Source organism: Bemisia tabaci, chromosome 7 (genome assembly GCF_918797505.1).
Source record: "Bemisia tabaci chromosome 7, PGI_BMITA_v3".
NCBI lineage: Eukaryota > Metazoa > Arthropoda > Insecta > Hemiptera > Aleyrodidae > Bemisia > Bemisia tabaci.
Window position 1 is genome coordinate 13,990,688 of NC_092799.1, and position 17,346 is coordinate 14,008,033.

Consider the following 17,346-nt stretch of genomic DNA (forward strand, 5'->3'; position numbering starts at 1 on the left):
CGCTTCTCTGACGTAAGGGCGTATCTCAAATTCCACGTGAGCCCTAATTGGACTGCATTTTGCAATTTGGAACTATAAATTCTGGCTCATCTGAAAAAACACTTATGTGCATGGAAACTAATGGCACATACGTTGTTTTAAAACCGGGCCAGAACTCATAGTTCCAAACTGCAAAATGCAGTCCAATTCACATTCAAATCCATGCTTTCTGGGGCTCATGTGAAAATCGAGATACGCCCTAACGAAAGAGGAGTGACGAAACATGCGATTGGTGCTACAATATGTTCATAAATTCATAAAATTAATGTAAGTTATGATTTTTTAAAGTTTTTTTTTTTGCAAAAAATGGCAAAACATAGGGGTCTTAAGATTTTACAAGTCTTATAACTGAATACTCAGCATTCAATACGAATTGTGCCGAACTATGATTAAGTGAGTCAATAATCCATTAAACTTAAAAATTTGGTCCGCTATTCATGAAAGTTATAATAACTTATTCCACACTGTCAGTAGATTTACTACTTTTTTTAGTATTACTTTTTAAAATTACTATAAGTGCTCTTAAAGCGTGGAAATCCATTAAAAATTGAATATTAAAATACTACGTTACTACGAATATATTGTCACTCAGTCGACAAGGCTGCCAAAGTCTATATTAGCCCTTGCGCAATTCAAGAATGCCAACCTTTTGACTGAATGATTGAGTTTTGCTCTAAGCAATCAACTGTAATACCATACGCGTTAGATAGGATACTCTTGATTTGAGGGCTCAGTTTATTTATTTTCTAAATTGTACATTTGTAAATAAAATATCTTAAGGCTGTATACATCATTTACATAATATTAATTTATTTATTAAATGATTGTTTAATTTATTAATTTCTCCACGTGAATTTTGTCGATTAGATTTTGTAAAAATAAAGAAATCATTTTCTTTTGTAAAATGTTCTTGTCTTTTTTCCATTCGACGCTTATATGCCCTAGCTATACACAAGAATAGAGCTGAGACTGTGCTCCACTCTATTTTTTTAGATTTTTTGTTCGAAAGCGCCAGTTTTGCATTATAAAAATACAAGAATTGAGTAAAAAGAGATGATAAAAAGAGTTACACGGGTACTCTGTCTGATACATAAAATCAATTTCTTTAATATTTAGTCAAATTTAAAATGCCATCTATGGTTAAAAATTTGAAAAAATGAATCAAAACTGAATTATCTTCAGAAGAAGATGAGGAAAGGGAAGAGAGATTATTTGAAAATTTAAAAGCTCGATGCTTATGCTGCTGTGCTAAGGAAAAACGCCGTATGAACCTTCAGGCGTTGCCAAAGTTCCTTTGATAAAACGCGAATTTCCTGGTAAACTTATGAATATTTTCCTCTCAATTTTTCAGATAATTTTGTTCAAATCTCACCTAAAGATTCTGAAAATTTAAAGGAAAAATATTCATAACTTTCCTCAAATATAAGCATTTTATCGAAGGAAATTTGGCAACTCTCGAATATTCATATGGCGTTCTTCCTTAACATGGCATTATGAGAGTTGGCAGGAGAGAGCATCAATTAAGTAATCTAGTCATGTCATCGTCCTCAGTTTTTGGATCATCCATTGGCAGGTCACTTATTCACTATCAATTAGTGACTTGATACATGAGCTTTTAGAATTTTGATCATCTATTCGATAATCCTAACCGGTTCCGAAATGAGGAAGCTAACTGGTTTTGATTCAAAATAAACAGCAGCTGAATGAATGTAGCGGTCCGTTTTTTTTTTGAGTTGCGTAGCTTCCCAAAATCTAAATGCAAATATACTTCAAACATTCTATTTTAGTATCATCGATTTTATATGGATTCAGTTTGGGAACCTACAACAATCTCGACAAAATTCATGAAAAAAATTAAAGCAGGTTTAATGTTCATTGCAGAAAATATTTTAACTCATAATCGTGTAAAATTCATGATTTCTACCTCAGTGCATAATATGAAAAAATACAATTTTATGAAAGAGAATGTATTGGTAGTACTTAAACACTCGATAGTAATATTCGTAAGTAAATTTATCTTAAAATAGTTCCATTTAAAGCTGGCAGGAACTATTTGCACGGGTGGCCTACTGGAATTAGTTACATTGTCTTCGGCCACAATCTTCTCTTTTGGTCTGTAGTCTTTACAGAGTAATTTTCATTTATCTCATGATCAAATGGACCGCGTTAAGCAGAAAGAAACCAAGCCACAACAACTATTGTCGACTTTAATCGGCATATTTAATTTTTTAACTGAAAACGGTTGTGCACTTTTTGTGCAAATTTCAGTAAATATTCTGCATTAGTGCAAAGCAATTTCCTTAAAATGTCTAAAAGAATCCGTACAAACGTTCTTTCGTGAAACTTTAAATTGCACAATCTTTGATGGCTGTGGCTTATTTGGCTCGGTTTTTTTCAGCTAAACGCGGTTCGAATCGGCTGCATTTTAATCTACAGTGTTTGAGACGATTTGTTAAAATGTCCAAAATTGGAAACCCTTTTTGTTTATCCCTCAGTAAATATCTAGTCCGCAAAGACAGCTTTCACAGCCTGGGTTTTTTCTTTAGTGATTAGTCCACCTCACAGATTCAGAAACCCAAGATAAATCTGGCAACGGCTGAAGCTGGAAATCTGCTTGCAAAGTTTAGTTACGAGATTTGCGCAAAGGAACTTAGAGGCGTGGGAACAAAAATGCCAGTTGTCTCCTTTGAGAAATGCGAATAAGACCCCAGGGGAGAAGAATAGGAGGGGCAATCTCTCCTCCGATTAAAAACCACTCAACTCCAACGGCGACTCAACTTTCGTTGAGCGCTTTCTGCCGGGAGCATTTGTAATAAAAAACTGCGTGCTTTGGGATTATGACTCATCCTCGCTCCTGAGCCCGGAGCCCGTGAGCGGCTCGCCGCTCTAAGCAGAAACGCCGTGTTAGAATTCGAATGTTGCCAAATTTCATCTCAGAAAATATTATTTTTCAAGGAAGATATAAGTACTTATCCTTAAAATTTCCAGATTTCATAGATCAGATTACGAGCGAAATCATCCAAAAAATCGAAGGAGAAACACTGAAAAAAAAATTTCGGTGTATTTACCAAGAAAAGGGTAAAATTACCAATAATTCAGGGTTCTATTTGATCCCCGTTTTTTATTGGTAAAATTATCATTTATGGAATTGGTAATTTTACCGAGAAATCTTGGTAAAATTATTGAACTCTCTCGGCAATTTTACTGGACCTTGGTAAAAACGTCAATATTTTTTATCGACTGTGGTAGAATTACCGAGATAAAATAGCAAAGTTACCAGGAATCGATTTACCAATAAAATTGATATTCTTACCTGAAAAAAACAGTAAAAATACCGGTTTTTAGGTAAGCTTACCATTCTGTCTTGGTAAAATTACCAATAATTGGTAAAAAAAAGTGAGATGGTAAAGGTACCAACGGACCTTGGTAAAAACGCCGAGAATTTTTTTTCAGTGAACAATCGCATATTTTCCTGAAAATTCGTACTTTGTCGAGGGAACTTCGGCAACGCCTGATGGCTCATACGTCGTTTTTCCTTAGGACGGCAGAGCTCACAATCAGCGAGGACACTCGGGTTGGTGCATCCCGTTAGAGGTATTCACCAAACGAACCATTCGAAAGGTGTGGCACCGACAGTCAAGTTGCCTATCCTGGCCTGGTCGCTAACCTAGTTTGTTTTCCCATTATTTTTTTACACCAGCGGATTCTCGCTTTTAGCTCCACTTTTTCATCTGTCGCCTCTCCGCCGCCGCCGCGCCGGCACGAGCGATGCGGGTATGCGCCTCTTAACCGCCCCCCCCCCCTCTTGCCCCCTTCACTCCTCCCCTCCCCCGCGCACGCCAAGGATCGAAGTTGCGGCCAGGACGATGATCTGTGGTTCAAGCTGGAGCTTAGAGTTTTTCGATCAGTGGATCAATCGAATTTTTCGTTAATCGCAATTACAGATCGATCAATGATTGAGTCGCTTCCAGGACTTTATGTCCACCTACCTTTCGTCCATTAAATAAATGTCCACCGCTATTTATGTCCACTAAACGTTAAGTCCAGTCTTTATTAAGTCCACATGATTTAATGTCCAACCATGAATATGTCCAAAATTGTCCAAATTGTGGACATGTTATGTCCACATTTTTTTCTTCTCATTTAAATGACGGGAACCACCTCAAAAATAAATGCATACTACTACTACCTTCATTCTTAAAAACATTTCACTCGTGAATCAAGTCATGAAAGAGAACAGACTCTAAGAGTAGATAAAAACATATGTTCATGTGTACACTGTACGGATATGATAAGATGAAAACCAAAGCTGGAGCCTAGAAAACGCACCAACGCCAAATTAAACATTTTTCAGTAACAGATGCAGTCAAAATTGAAAGTCCTCTTTAACTAGTTATTTCGTGCGCCTTCAATCTTGTAGGATATTGTGCAACGCCTCTGACGCGAAATAGTTGCTTAAAGCGCTGCGGCGCGGCAGGCAACCAGCGTGATACGCGCATAGGCGCCTACAAACCTAACGGGATACTTCACGCGTTGCGCAATGCGTGAAGTATCCGGTTAGGTTTGTAGGCGCCAGTGCGCGTTCTGCGCTGCTAATGCGCCGCTCCGCTCTGTGTTAGGCTCTAATATTTAAACTCGTGGAGTCAGCGTTTTTCAACTCATGATTTTGAAATGTTTGCACTCTCTGCATTGATTATTCCCTTTTAAACTGATGAAAAAGAAATATGTACTACTGGAAAATATAATGTGTTTTTTGTAAATATAATAGTGGTTCTGCGTCAAATGTAATGATTTCCAAATCATTCAAATTTATTCTTTTATGTTTTGGGCTTTTACTGTGCTGCAGCGTGGTGTAAGCGCAACCAAATGCTCAGAATTAGACGTATTTGACTCAAGGAGGTCGATGTACAATAAGTTAAAAACAAAAAATTGCGTGCTTCTTAGTTTTTTTCCTCTTTTATTAATTTTTGTATAGTTTCTTTCATCACAACTACGGCTCATTGAAATTCATATCGATGCCATTGCTTGGAAAAGGTTTTACAAATATTTACCACGTTTTAAAAATGTAAATGTTTTTAAAATGAAGTACCTAATCAGTTTCATTAAAAAAAAGAATGTACATTTAAGGCATATTTTATATCGGAAATTTCAAGCATAGAAATGAAACCAAGTATTTACCAAAGACAATTTGAAAAGATGAATCAAAAGAAGAAATTAACATTTCATTTAAAATATGAGTTACGATAACGACACCTCTTCCTCTCTTAATTCTCTCATTTCGATATTGTCGATATAATTTTACACACGGACTAAAATATGACGCTTGAATTTGATTTTAGTGGACTTTACATTTGTGGACTTAACTTAGTGGACGTTTAAGTAATGGACTTAACAATAGTGGGGGCTTTAGAACTGTAGACGTAAAAATTGTGGACGAAAAGTCTGTGGACGTAAAAAAAGTGGACATAAAGTCCGTGTACCATCGAGTCGAATCTAAATTACACATTCATTGCATTATTTGGAGTGCATTTTGCAAAAAAGAACCAGGAGCATTGCAATGTTGCTAAGATTGGGCAACTTCAGCCATTGCAATATAACTATTGAAACCCTGAAAAAATGTGAAATTTACATGGTAATTTTTGTCCTAAATTTACAGCTTTTATCGAGTCAAATAGAAGCTGTCCCTAGATAATCAGGTTTTTCTTCCAAGACAAAAGAAGCTGCACAATTTTAGCAACATTGCCATGCTTCTGGCTCCTTTTTTCAAAATGCAATCCATTTGTTCTTGCATAAAACCGTAAATTTTCAAAATAATTACCTATACCTTGGATACTCGAGTTCTTAAGTGTAAATCAGGATTTGGGTTGAATTTGAGAATCAAAAATCGACCAAAAGTCAAATGCAACTTAATTTACACGTATCAGAATGGGCCACCAGACAAAGTATGTGCTTAAACATTTCATGACTTATTTTTTCAAAATTTCACGAGAAAAACTAACCATACAAAGGAAAAGTCTTGAAACTAACTCCTAAATTAGATTGTCTCTTTTCAGAGAGACACAGTCAGATAAGGAAAATATGAATTACGTCATATCGACGGAGCAACTGCAAACATATGTATCTCGGTTGTAGTGTTTCGAAATCTCTGATCTATTTTATTTTTAAAAAGAGACCAAACCGACATCAAGGCTTTAAGTTTTCGCTGAGTATTCATCATGTAGAGTTCATCATGTAGAGAAGAAAAATCACCGTAAAACTGTTAATAAGTAATGACGTAGTAGTTTTCCGTGTAGAAAATAAAGTATGACAGGAAGTCTGCAACGCCGCAAACCGAGATATGCATTGCTGTAGCTTCACCATCGATATGTATAATTTAACTTTCATATGATTTGTGTTTAAAATACTAGCTCATATCTCGTTTGCAAGTTGGAAATTCCTGTTGAATGAATCTTTTTCTACTCAAGATAATATAAACAAAAGAGTCGACTTTTTTCGGTTCAGAACTTTTCTAGCAGCTCAGCCACCTTTACAGTGTACAATTTAAATGAATCGAAAGAGCGCTAAAAAAGAGAGTAATTTTAATAATTGATATTTTATTTGCACTAAAGTATAACAAGAAACATTTAATCTATCAAATTTAACAAACGTCTGAGGAACAGAAGGACTAAAAATTTACAACAAAGGTACATCATATTTTACCTGCTAAATTTTATGAAATCAAATACAGGGAGGTACACAGATTATTGCAAGAATTGAAAATTAAATAATGATTTGTCAATCACAATGTACAAAGTGAAAACTAGGAAGAAGAGAATGAGGTTAGCATCAGGGTGAAAAAATACTCAGAACATTAAGTTGGCAGATCTATACAAACACGCAGTGGCGATTTTGCGAGTTGGCAACGCTTTTTCGCCCGTTTAAATCCATCAAAAATATCGATTTTAGGCGAGATGAGCTGCCTCACCAATAATCGATTGTTTCACATACATTTAAATGGAGGAAACACAGTGCTGCCAACTTTCAAGGGTCGCCACTGCAAACACGGAAGTTGCTGAATGAATTTTCTACTAAAAGTTAATTATAATTTTTCCGTGATATGCAAAAGTGAGATATTAACACAATATTGTCCACAATTTGGGAGAGCAATAGAGAAATGATGCATTTCATACAGGTATCATACTTCTACATCAAGTTTTCGTGCTTGATATATCTTTGTATATTGATTGCTTGTGCTCGATCGGGTACGTAACACCTAACATAACCTTAAAAATCACCAGAACAAAAATTTCGGTAAAGAAATTCTCAGAAATAGTGGATGTAACATGAGGCAGTAGGAGGGCTCCAAAGAGATACTTGCAACTAGTGTTCTCTCTCCAAAAATAGAATGTGGATCTGGTGCTACAGAGTTACCGTAGAGAACATAGTGTGAAAAATAAATGATTCCTTTTGACATTTTTTACTTGATTATGTCAAGATTGAACGTTAGAATTTGACTTTAAAGTACATATTTAGATATAACGTTGCGTATGGTCTTTTTTTGTCACATTAGGATAGAAAATACGTAGCAATTGAAAAATGCAGATCTTGTACATGAACAGATAGTTACGTTAGCGTAAGCTGCAAATTAGCACATCAAAATTGAATCACCGGATTTTGAAGCCTTTGAACTTAATTAAACACGTCCCAATTTCAAGAGTTTATCAAACATCTGGATGATAAAATGAGATAAGTATTTTACGTAGGTCGATTGTGTTCATATCCTCCCAATAGACTATTGTCTCTTGTTTTGCGGCCTGATACGGTAAATTGTAAACCCAACAATAAAAAAAATATTATTTGAAAAATGTTCAGACTTGTTTAAAATTGCTATTCTGAAAAGAGTCTGGTCATATAAACCATAAGTGTGGTATTCAACATCGGCAGCATTACTCGGTTCATTTCGTCGGTTCTAGAAACCGAGATTTCAAACGAAACCAAAACATATAAAACTTTCGATTGCATGAACCGCGAGTATGGTTCCCAGTTCTTAGAAACGAGCGCACATTTACATGAACCAAACAGTACTGCCAATATAGACCATCGTATTTGCGGTTCATACGACCGAAATGTTTTCTCAGTATGTTTAAATGCTAATATCTTACGGCTTATTGATAAATCTCGTTGAAAGTCGTTTATCATCATTTGAATGGTTTAAACCTTTACATTTTATCAATTTCACCTTAATTTATTTATTTATTTTTTTGAAAAAAAAAAAAACCGGGATAGAAATTTTTAGATGAAGTCTTTCTTACAACAGAGAAAAGAGATCAAATTGACAAGAAGTCGATTAAAGTAAAACAATAAACAAATTGAATGTTTTACTTGATAAAAATAAAAGAGGACGAGAAAAAATACAACATCGAAATTTTTTGTGTAAGATATCCTTATAAAAACTCTTGCTTCCGTTTATGCCACGCTGTGCCTCCTTCAAGAATGATTCCCAACACAATAAACTTAATATCACAAAGATTCGGAAAATACTATAATTTAATTCTTAAAAGATAGAAAAAACGGGGGGAGAGAGAGAGAGAGAGAGAACGAGAGAGCTGCTCTACTTGATATACATTGATTCTCTGAATCTTTTCTAATGATTGATTTAATTCATTAAAATTAATATCACAATGTTCAACCTTTCATTGGTCCTGGAATTTGTAAATGCTGATTGACCGCCTAATCACCAGGATAATCTGAAAAATAAAAATAATAGAATAGAGTGTGCATTCAGTGACTAAAGTTTTTGTCTACACCGTGCGAGCGAGCGTAGAATCAAATGGCGATATTGTGTAGATACACGTGTAGATTTCACTTAGGATGTCTACTAAAAGTATGTGAAATGGCGTGCGGGACTAAGTATTAACCAAAAATGAATTTGTTAATTATTTAGAGGTATACAAATCTGCTTCATGAAAAGAAAAAAGAAAGAAAGCCACTCTTTAAATGATTTATTACGGATACTGATCAGAATTTGTCATCTTGTTGAATGTTTATTTGTGACATTAACGCAGCGATGCCTAAACTCAACTTTAAAAGCATCAGACTGATTGACAGAGGTAACAACAAACCATCGAACATAATCTAAATTTTATAAAATGTGCGCGAACACTTTATTCTGGCGCTTGCTTGGCTGGTGTAAGACTTATGCTCCGTTTGGTTTACGAGACATTCTCATTGCAATAAATAAAGGATAGAAAAACCCCTTCATCTACGACTAGATGCAACATATTCAACTCCAGGGCAATGTTGGTTTGCATACTCAAGATTTGAAGGCGTTTTAAAATCGCGTTTAATCTCGCAAGGTCTCTACCGAAATCTCACAGTTGTATTTTCAAATCATAGGCTCCTCAATGTTGTGCTTAGTTATGCGGTTCTTCCGAAATTTATCGCTTCTCATTTTCATTATAGGAGACCGTCAGTTGGTGGAAAATGTTCACGATGAACGAGGAAAAAGATTAAAATGAGCTAATAAGAAGAAAGGAAGAGATTTAGACTCAGACACGGAGATGCGCTGGATAGAATACGACGGATATAACCACCTACGTACGAATGGTGAAAACTTAAAAATGGAGTCTTATATCCTTACCTACAACCTCTTCAACGGGTGACGGTCCCCCATCATCATCGGCTGAATGCTGGCGGCTTGAACGAGAATTTTGCTTGGACAGACCCTGTAAAGCCAACACGAATGGATTAAGTCGCCAAATAATTGACGTCAAATAATTTATTACTTAGCGGGAGAAGTGACTCGATGTTTTCTACTCTTCAAACTCTTACGCTTATTACAGTTAACTGTAAGAAAATTTCAAAAATCGACTCATGTGCCAGGATTTATATTTTACAATCGTTTTTAAGCTAGAGGCAATTGCTTAAAATTGCTGTCGGTAGGCGTAGAACAAAGTACACACACGGCTTGGCCAACATTTTGCCGTGCTAAGGAAAAACCTATGAGCCCTCAAACGTTGTCATATTTCCTTCTATAAAAAACCAGTTTACTGGGGGAATTCTAAATAGTTCTCCTCCATTTTTCAAGCAATTTTGTTCAAAATGTAATCTAAAACAACTGAAAATTTCAAGGAAAAATATGCATAACTTTTCTTAAAAATAAATATTCTGTCGGGCGAGATTTAGCAGCAGCAGAATGTTCATACGATTCAGCATGACTATGAAAATCACTCTGCGATGCAGCACTGGTTTGTGATATACGGTCTGATAGCCGAACAAGAAACTGAAAAGTTGCGTCAAATGAAAAGTGCAAAATTTCATCACTGCCATTTTGATGGCGCGGTGTAACGAAGGCTTGCATTTCTGAAACTGACCCAACAATCCCTGCACGTTAAGTTGACGGACTGATATGGGGTTCTGCCTCTAAAATTCCAAGGGTTGGTCCCATTTACCTGTTGATGTTTGCGTTGACGGGGTGGCGATCTGTTCCACAGCGCCTCTAGTTGGTCGAAATGTTGCGACTGAGCTAAGGCAGCTTGCTCTGGACCGTAACATGCCTAGATAAAAAAATTAAAAATTAAACATCAGTTTCGTAATTTTTTTTAAAAAAAAATCAGTAGTCTTGGACGAGATACCTTCAAAGTAAAAGCATGTAAATCTTGCATTTTAAAATATTTACCTTTTTAGGTTTAATATCTCTCGCTTATTGGGCATCTTCATTCGAGGGACAATACTACATGCAACCGATCAAAGAGAAATATCATTTGTCACGGGAGCAAAATTTTCGATAGGTAGAGACATTTTTCTCGAGTTGGGCTAGTAAATCGAATTTGAACACTCCCATGGATAATTACCTTTAGTGTCTTGAAGCATAATATGTGAATGCAAGCAGTTTATAGCATTTTTTCAGTCAATAAAGAGCATACATACATTCGCACGACGGTTTAGAGTTTTTTAAAGCTTTTAATCTGTGGTTTCAATCACTGGTGAACTGGCGTGGCTTGCTTTGCGATGTATCGTTGATCTGCCGTTTAAACCTATGGAAAAATATCGACGGACAAGGTGTTTGCAGCGAACGGTTATAGGACATTTCGTTAACGATTTTTTGTCCGCGCACCTGTTTTTTCCAGTAATTTACGCCCACGCGTTTTTTCGGCACGGGAGTTTTGGTCCACGTGCCAGTTGAGACCCAAAGTTAAGTGGCCCACATTTAAATACAAACGAATTACTTACGACGTTTTTGAATGAAAATATATAATGTCTTGGAAGAGTGAGGGTTTGCTTGTTTTTTTTGTTTTGTCTGTTTGGTCCAACGGAGAATAATATATAGTTGAGAGTTTTGGTAAAAATGGGGGAGCGTCAATTCCATGAGACAAAATTCACTAAAACTGTCTACACCTCTTTGGCGTAAAAGGACTTAATTATCTTTCAAGAAATTCCCACCTTGTTATACCTGAACCGGATAAACCTCTATATTTGCCTCAGCTAAAGGCTCTTAGATTTTTCCTGTGTACGATAAGTATCTTGATTTATTTTGCGAGGGAAGATCTGTATACTTTTAAAGGATGCCTGTCATTCTTAATACGATCAATTTTGTATATTACTGTGCAACACTTCCTTTGTGAAATAGTTGCTTCAGGCGCCGCCGCACGGCGGGCGGGCGGCCACCGCGAAACGCGCATTGGCGCCTACAAACCTAAGTGGATACTTCAAGCATCGCGCAATGCGTGAAGTATCCACTTAGGTTTGTAGGCGACAGTGAGCCTCTCGCGCTGGCAGCACGCGCGCCGCTCTGCTCTGTTCGGCCTTAATATTTATACTCGCATAGTCAGCGTTTTTTAACTCATGATTTTGAAATGTTAGCACACTCTGCATTGATTACTCTCATTTAAATTGATGGGAACAAATATGTATCAATTTATCAAAGGAGAATAATAATATAATGTGTGATTTTTAAATATTGGTGGTTCGTGTCTTTAATGATTTCAAAAGCACTTGATGATGGAGGATCTCATTGAGTAATAAAGAGGAAATTTCCTCAAAATTGTCGGAGAGAATTAGTTATATTACGAAAAAAGAATCCTTGACTCGTACCTGTGACGCTATCGATTCAGGGATCTTTGAGATTTCCTCCATACTTGCTGATACTGAAAACCTCCTTCTCAATCTCTCGTCGGCAGCAGCCATCATGAGGGATGATGTTAAATGTGCATATTTCTTCTGCCACGAGTATGTGTCCAGAGTTACCTCTTTCTTCAAAAGTCGTCGCATTGGTCGTTTGGGAGCAGTTGTTCTGATTTCTGAAGTTCGCAATGAAAATTTATGTTAAATAGAGTTCAGAAAACATTGAAAGGTTATGGAGCACACTTAACCAGGCTGTAAGTCGAGACAGCACAATTCTTTCTTTAAAAAGAAAACAATCAGATTATACAAAGTACTCAAGTTCTTCGAGAGACATGTGGATTTCATGTAGATGGATCGTATTTGATTGCGGTTCGATGTATCGTTTGGTTAAAAACACTAGAACATAACTTCAAACAAATTTAAGATAAAGATGAAAAAGCTGAAAATGAGAAAAATCCTAAGTGTTTCACATTGCATTGCCATTTTGCACTCATAAGGATAATTAATCTATCACAAAAAACCCGTTCCCTCAGATTACTCAATTGACATTGGAGGCTATATCTACATGTTAAACCAATCGATATCGATGCAATCTCACCTGATTGACGTATCGAATACGATCTATGGGTCAGACTGAGTCAGACTGCATGAGGTAAAGCACATACACCACCTGATGTCAGCGTGACTCTGTTGGACCTATGGCGCCAGTCGGATGTCAGTTTAATAAGTATCATCAGTGGCGTCATAATGAGCAACTTTTAAGAAGATATTATTCTCACTCTAACAGAGAATTTTTAATGTGAAAAAGGGCTGTGAAAACCCTATTAAGACGAGAGTGAATATGTCGAAGGCAATTGGTCAAATCAGGCATTTTATTAAATGCCTAGGCCGGTAGTCAAATTTTGACAGTTTACAGAATTCTGTAAAATGGCGGGGAGTTCACGGGTTTTTAATATTTTAGAAAAAATAACTCTTCAAATCCGAAAACTCTCCTTGCTTCTTCCTTTTGGCGCGTATACGTAGTATACCGCCTTTGCGATCGTTTCGACCCCCCCCTCGATACAATAACCGAGTCCCCTAGTTCCTTACCGAAAAGTGACTACCGCGAACTTCTGAGATTTTCCAAAGCGTGTAAAAAGTTTACTAATCCGTCAATAATAATGATTAAAATTTGTTTCTCATTCTGGGGCTCGCTAGTTTATGTGTAATGAATACCAAGAGTCTACGTTTCTTGGTTTTTTTTAAAAAAACCTTAGAATGGGGCGCGCTGATTTAAAATATGCATATATAAGCGGAAGCAAGCGAACTGATTCGAGGATGGCTGACCAGTTCGGCACTCCTTGAATGAGAATTTCACTCACTCCGTTTTGTTCACAACGTTGCTTTGACATATCTCCACAACACTGTTATCCTTTTCAAAAGTTGGTACTCCTTGCTCTGATAGCCGGGGCCACCAGGATAGTGGTAAGTGCAATCTGTGATGAGCCTCGAGACTCATTAGACCATTTGCTAAACGTGGCTCATACAGGAGTCCACTAAGCCCTCTCGTCCCCACGCTCCTGATCACTGCGTCGGCGTCACGAAGAACAATGGGCCTTGGGTCCCAACGCGGCCGATACCCGTACCCCAATTACTCACGCTTCATTAACCATTTCACCGTCACGCTAGGATTCATCCAATTTTCAAAAAAAATTGTTTCGCATGTATTTAGCAATTTTTTCCTTACTCTCCGTTAAAACACAAATAAAAAGAGACCTCATTCATAAAAATCGGCCGAATAGAAGAGAAGTTACAGTAATCGAAATCCGAAGAAATCAACAAAACCTCGACTCCTCGATACGAAAAATAAAATGAAGGGGAAAAAAAGAAAGTATAAATTACAATTAAATATAATTGACCTCAAAATTTGACAAACAATTCATTTATATACCTAACGCTGAAAAAACTGGGAGAAATTACAAAAAATTTGCCTCTTGCAAGGGGCTTCTTTGTAAGAATTTTGACCTGAAGACAACGGTCGAATAACAGCAGTACTCCATACAATACACGGTGTGCCTGAACGAGTTAAACATTTTTCATACGTCCAAATCGAAAAATCTTTATATTTTTAACTACAATGTTTCTTGAATCGTTTAAGCAAAAAAAAAAAAAAAAAAAAATTCCGTCGAGATTCTGGAACGCAAAGGCGCTTTAAAAGTATTCTGGGGCTATAATAGCTAAATCACCGGTAGTAAATTCGTTATATTATTAAAAAGAAATTGACTCCATAGTTTAATTCCTTAGTTTCTTGAATACGATTATTTTAAGCACTTAAACATTTATACCACCAATTTTAGCCATGGGGTGATTTCCTGAGAGCCGATAATATCACGAATTTCTCATAGAACCCCTCAACAGTGGCTTGCTTTTTTGGCAGCCGATTCGGCCATCGAACCGGAGTTTAAATGGAAGCTGATAATAACCCAAAGCTCTGAGAAAAATTTTGAGATGAGTATAAGAACGGTTTGTTGTAAGTAGCGAGGAGAGGCGGGCAAAGCGGCTAAAATCCTATCTAATTTTTACAGTTTTTCTGTTGAATTAATGTTGCCGCGGGCTTCTGACTGTCCACACATAGTTCTGTTCAGCATATCGATACATAAGTATTTACATTTTACATACGTAGAATCTAATTTTCACGTCGGGGAGTTGACATATTTTGATTTTTTCGATTTTATACGGAAAATTGATGGTTTTTCGGGATTGAAATTATTATTGTTTCATGAAAAATAAATGCACCCAAAATGACTATAGCATATTGATTCTTACACATTTGCACTCACAAAATTGGTTGGTAAATTCAACGAGTGGGTGCATCGACCTGGTATATCAAGTTTCTGCAATTTTTTACGGCAAATCAGTAGATTTTCGGGATGTAGATTGCTTACTTTCAATTCATGAATGAATAAAGCAACGACATGGTTGAACTTCTTTGCATGGAAAGACGTTTAAAATAACAAAATCAAGACGTATTTAATGCAATTGCATTTATATCGAGTCAATTTCTTTTCAATAATATAACGGGATTTTTACTACCGGTGATTTGGGTATTTTAGCCCCAAAATACCTTTAAATCGACTTTATCTTCTAGGAGTTCGACAGAATTTTTCCTTTCTTCGCTTAAATTATTCCGTAGCACTTTTCTTCAAGAATCTGATAAGATTTTGCTTGAGGCAGATCAAAAAACTTAAATTCGATCGAATAGCTTTCTACTTTCACAATACACGGTCTCGTCAAGGTGCGTCTTTGACCTCGCAGTGTTGGATCGTGAATTCTCTTTTTATGCTGTTTGCCTATTTTGAAATCTCTGTAAATGAAAACTAAAGGGGTTGATATGTGCGAGTTAATGACGCGCCTTATCAACACATTGTGTTGGAGTTCACTGCTTGTTTACATGCCTTAAGTACGTTTAGATGTTAAAATGTTAAAATGTTTATATCTTATGACGTGCTGAAAATTTCATGATAAATGTGCATTCAGGATCATAAAGTTTAAATTACTGTCGTATGCTGCATATTTTATGTGTATTAAGCGCTTAAAATCGTTTCAAACGCTATTGCATGGTGCATATTTTCTTTCTTACGACAGCAACGAATCATTCTGTCTAAAATTAGGGTAAAAATTCCAGATTTCAATATAAGTAAGGATATTTGACTATTTGTCTTGGCATTTGACAAAATGCCTGATTCGAGTGATTGCCTGCGACGTATACAAAAAATATACGAGTACCTTCTACTTCTTTTGCAGGCGTGACGTAGACCGGTGCTTTGACGTAAGTAGCTGGTGTATTGTGCAAACAAATGATGGGAAGATAACAGCTCTCGAGGAGGTAAACCGCGATCCTCGATGCATCCGGGGCCATGACCAAGCCGATCAAGGGTAAATGCAGCTGAAGGGTAGATAATATCGTCCCTTTTTTCGTGTCCCACACGATTATCCGTTTATCCTCAGACCCTGCTCAAACAAAATGCAAGATTATGACCGGAGAAGAGTAATTCAAAATCCCTGCCCTGAACATCAGCTGCTTAAAAAATGAAGATACGGTTTACAATGCTGCACAAAATGTTGAATCAAAAGGTACACCGAGAAAGGATATTGGTAGAATTTACCATTCTTTCACGCTGTATTTCACACAGCGTCAATTGGACGTATTTCTATCAAACGAAACTATGTGCATTATGACGTGAGCCCTGTTATGCATATATTCTTTTAGCTGATCTAAAAATCTAGCATCAAAACACAGTTCTGTAACCAGCGCAACTGACCCATTTCGTGAGGGCCCATTTAGTGTTGTATTTTTAGCATTGTTCCTCGTTTTCCCCTTTATTTGTGTTCATGTTACCATTGTCTTGGGCTTTTTCACAAATATTTGAATCTATTTATTCAGGTACACAACCTCTGGAAAGCGTAAAATATGTACCTGAGACTGCAATGGAGCCATCCCCAGCGACTTGAACGCAGGTGATACAACCCAAATGACCCAATAGAAGATGCAAATCAGCGCCTGTGTCCATATCCCACACGATTAGGTTATTATCCCTCGAGCCAGACACAACCAGAGATTTGTTCGTGATTGCCACCGCTACACACGTTACTGTGTCAGAGTGACCGACTAAAACCTGGATAAAACATGGGGATAAATCAATGTAGGTTTCCAAATTCATGTGTCTGAGACAATGAAAATATTTCAACGGGAACACTTAAAATTGCATGGAGAAGAAAACTTAAGACTCTGATTGGAAAACCGGATGAGTAGAAACGGAGTATCCGGTTTACAGAACTGAAATGACTTGGTATTCCTGGATTTCTTGGGGACGAATTCCTCTCGGTTTGTTTTTTAAAAATGTACCTCAATTTGTTGCACCGAGAGTTAGGGGTTTCTTTAAACCATAGAGGTCTGTCCGCACGAAATTTCAAATCTCCCGACCAAAAAGCAGCTGGCCTCCATTAGTTCATGTTACAGAGGGTTCACCTCCGTATATTTCTAGCGTATGCATGAAATGACTAGTAAGCTGATATTTTAGTAATACTACGTGCGGATGGTTTTTCTTAACTTGTGAATATCAACCGACAAAATACGATTGTGGCATGAGCACAACTGGATTACATTTTGCAGCAAAAAACAAAAAACTTGCCTTTGGCTCTTCCATGAAAGCACCTTTCTGCATA

At 36.8% G+C, this 17,346-nt stretch overlaps 1 protein-coding gene across 1 annotated transcript in view; it reads right to left on the bottom strand.

Moving 5' to 3' along the window:
• Window positions 1-8,287: 8,287 nt before the first annotated feature.
• LOC109031926 (protein qui-1) overlaps window positions 8,288-17,346 on the bottom strand; it is a 35,041-nt gene continuing 25,982 nt past the window's right edge. The window contains exons 21-26 of the mRNA XM_072302212.1: window positions 16,598-16,796; window positions 15,907-16,131; window positions 12,112-12,317; window positions 10,470-10,574; window positions 9,659-9,743; window positions 8,288-8,765 (exon numbers count right to left, since the gene is read on the bottom strand). Coding sequence (XP_072158313.1) covers window positions 8,749-8,765; window positions 9,659-9,743; window positions 10,470-10,574; window positions 12,112-12,317; window positions 15,907-16,131; window positions 16,598-16,796 — 837 coding nt within the window. The 3' untranslated portion in view covers window positions 8,288-8,748. The remainder of the gene's footprint in view (window positions 8,766-9,658; window positions 9,744-10,469; window positions 10,575-12,111; window positions 12,318-15,906; window positions 16,132-16,597; window positions 16,797-17,346) is intronic.